This window comes from Somniosus microcephalus, chromosome 12 (genome assembly GCF_052327205.1).
Source record: "Somniosus microcephalus isolate GS21.2 chromosome 12, FLI_Smic_1.0, whole genome shotgun sequence".
In the NCBI taxonomy this organism is placed as follows: Eukaryota; Metazoa; Chordata; class Chondrichthyes; order Squaliformes; family Somniosidae; genus Somniosus; species Somniosus microcephalus.
In genome coordinates, this window is record NC_140998.1 from 116771861 (window position 1) to 116773447 (window position 1587).

Below are 1587 nucleotides of genomic sequence, written 5' to 3' on the forward strand. Positions count from 1 at the left end.
AATTTTGTATCCATGCTGCCACTGTCCCTTTTATTCCATGAACTTCAACTTTGCTGGCAAGCCTATTATGTGGCACTTTATCAAATGCCTTTTGGAAGTCCATGTACACCACGTCAACCGCATTGCCCTCATCAACTCTCTCTTACCTCAGGAAAATACTCAATCAAGTTATAAATGCAAGTCTCTCTTAAACATCTGTAATCTTTCTGATTTCAAAGTGTTTATGCATCAATTGACAGGCCTGCATCCGTTGCTTGTTACTATGGACAATTTGTAATATCTCAAATAAAAACAAAAAATGCTGGAAATACGCAGCAGGTCAGACAGCATCTGTGGAGAGAGAAACAGAGTTAACGTTTCAGGTCGAAGACCCTTCTCATCAGAACTGGATTTCTGTTTGTAATATCTCAAGTAGTGTTGGCTGCAATTAAATCCCTTTCTACCTGCTCTGGCCAAGCCGTCACCCAAATTCACACTCTGGCCCCGCTTTAACAGCAGCAGCAGCAGCTCCGCGCAGTCACTCGGCCTCGCTGACCAATTGCTTCGCTCCATAGTCCGCGGTGCAAAGGTCCGCGGCGGCCAATCAGACGCCGCGTTGCTGTTGCCCGGTTGGAGATTGGTGCGGCACGGCGGGAAAGGAGAGGCGGTTTGAGTGGGTTCCCGGGAATTAGCGCCCGAGTCAGGCCCGTGGAAGCCGGGCAGGGCCCGCCGAGCGAGCTGTTGGCGGTCGCTCGGCCAAAGGCGCGGCCTGTCGGCATGATCCTGAGCAGAGCCGAGCACAGTGAGATCGCCAGATACCTGGAGCGGCTGCGGCCCAACAGGCAGTGCCTGAAAATGCTGAAGGAGCATTTCCCGAGGTAAGAGGGGGCCGCAGTAACCCAGAGAGACTTGCATTTATATCGCGCTTTCTATGGCATCAGGATGTCCCAAAGCAGTTTACATTCAATGGGGTACTTATATAAAAAAATGTAATCACTGTTGCAATGTAGGAAAACGGCAGCCAATTTGCGCACAGCAAGCTCCCACAAACAGCAGTGAGATAAGTGACCAGATAATCTGTTTTAGTGATGTTGGTTGAGGGATAAATATTGGTCAGGACACTGGGGAGAACTCCCCTGCTTTTCTTCGAAACATTGCCATAGGATCTTTTTCATCCACCGGAGAGGGCAGATCTCTGTTTAACCTCATCTGAAAGTGTGCACAATTACCAGTTCACTGAGCAACTGTTGGTGGGAATAGACAATGAGCAAACAAGGAGCTTCTGGCCCAAGAGAAATAAAAAATAAAGGATGCATAGATAAGAGTAAGCAACTGATTTCAAGAAGGGAAACAATAATTGACTATTGCAGACAGACATAGATACATAGAAGATAGGAGCAGAAGTAGGCCATTCGGCCCTTCGAGCCTGCTCCGCCATTCAATGAGATCATGGCTGATCATCCAAATTCAGTACCCGGTCCCTGCCTTCTCCCCATATCCCTTGATCCCTTTAGCCTTAAGAAATATATCCAACTCTTTCTTGAATATACTTAATGAACTGGCCTCCACCGCCCTCTGTGGTAGAGAATTCCACAGGTTCACCACTCT

The 1587-nt window shown here is 48.0% G+C and overlaps 1 protein-coding gene across 4 annotated transcripts in view; it reads left to right on the forward strand.

Annotated features, from left to right (window-relative positions):
- Positions 1-492: 492 nt before the first annotated feature.
- cdin1 (CDAN1 interacting nuclease 1) overlaps positions 493-1587 on the forward strand; it is a 165146-nt gene continuing 164051 nt past the window's right edge. For 2 of the 4 annotated variants that reach the window (XR_015080289.1, XM_086003469.1), the window contains exon 1: positions 493-857. Coding sequence is in view for 2 of the 4 variants with exons in the window: in XM_086003469.1 (XP_085859595.1) it covers positions 757-857 (101 nt within the window). In the remaining 2 variants the exon portion in view is untranslated. The remainder of the gene's footprint in view (positions 858-1587) is intronic. The other 2 variants (XM_086003468.1, XM_086003470.1) reach the window with 2 other exon arrangements.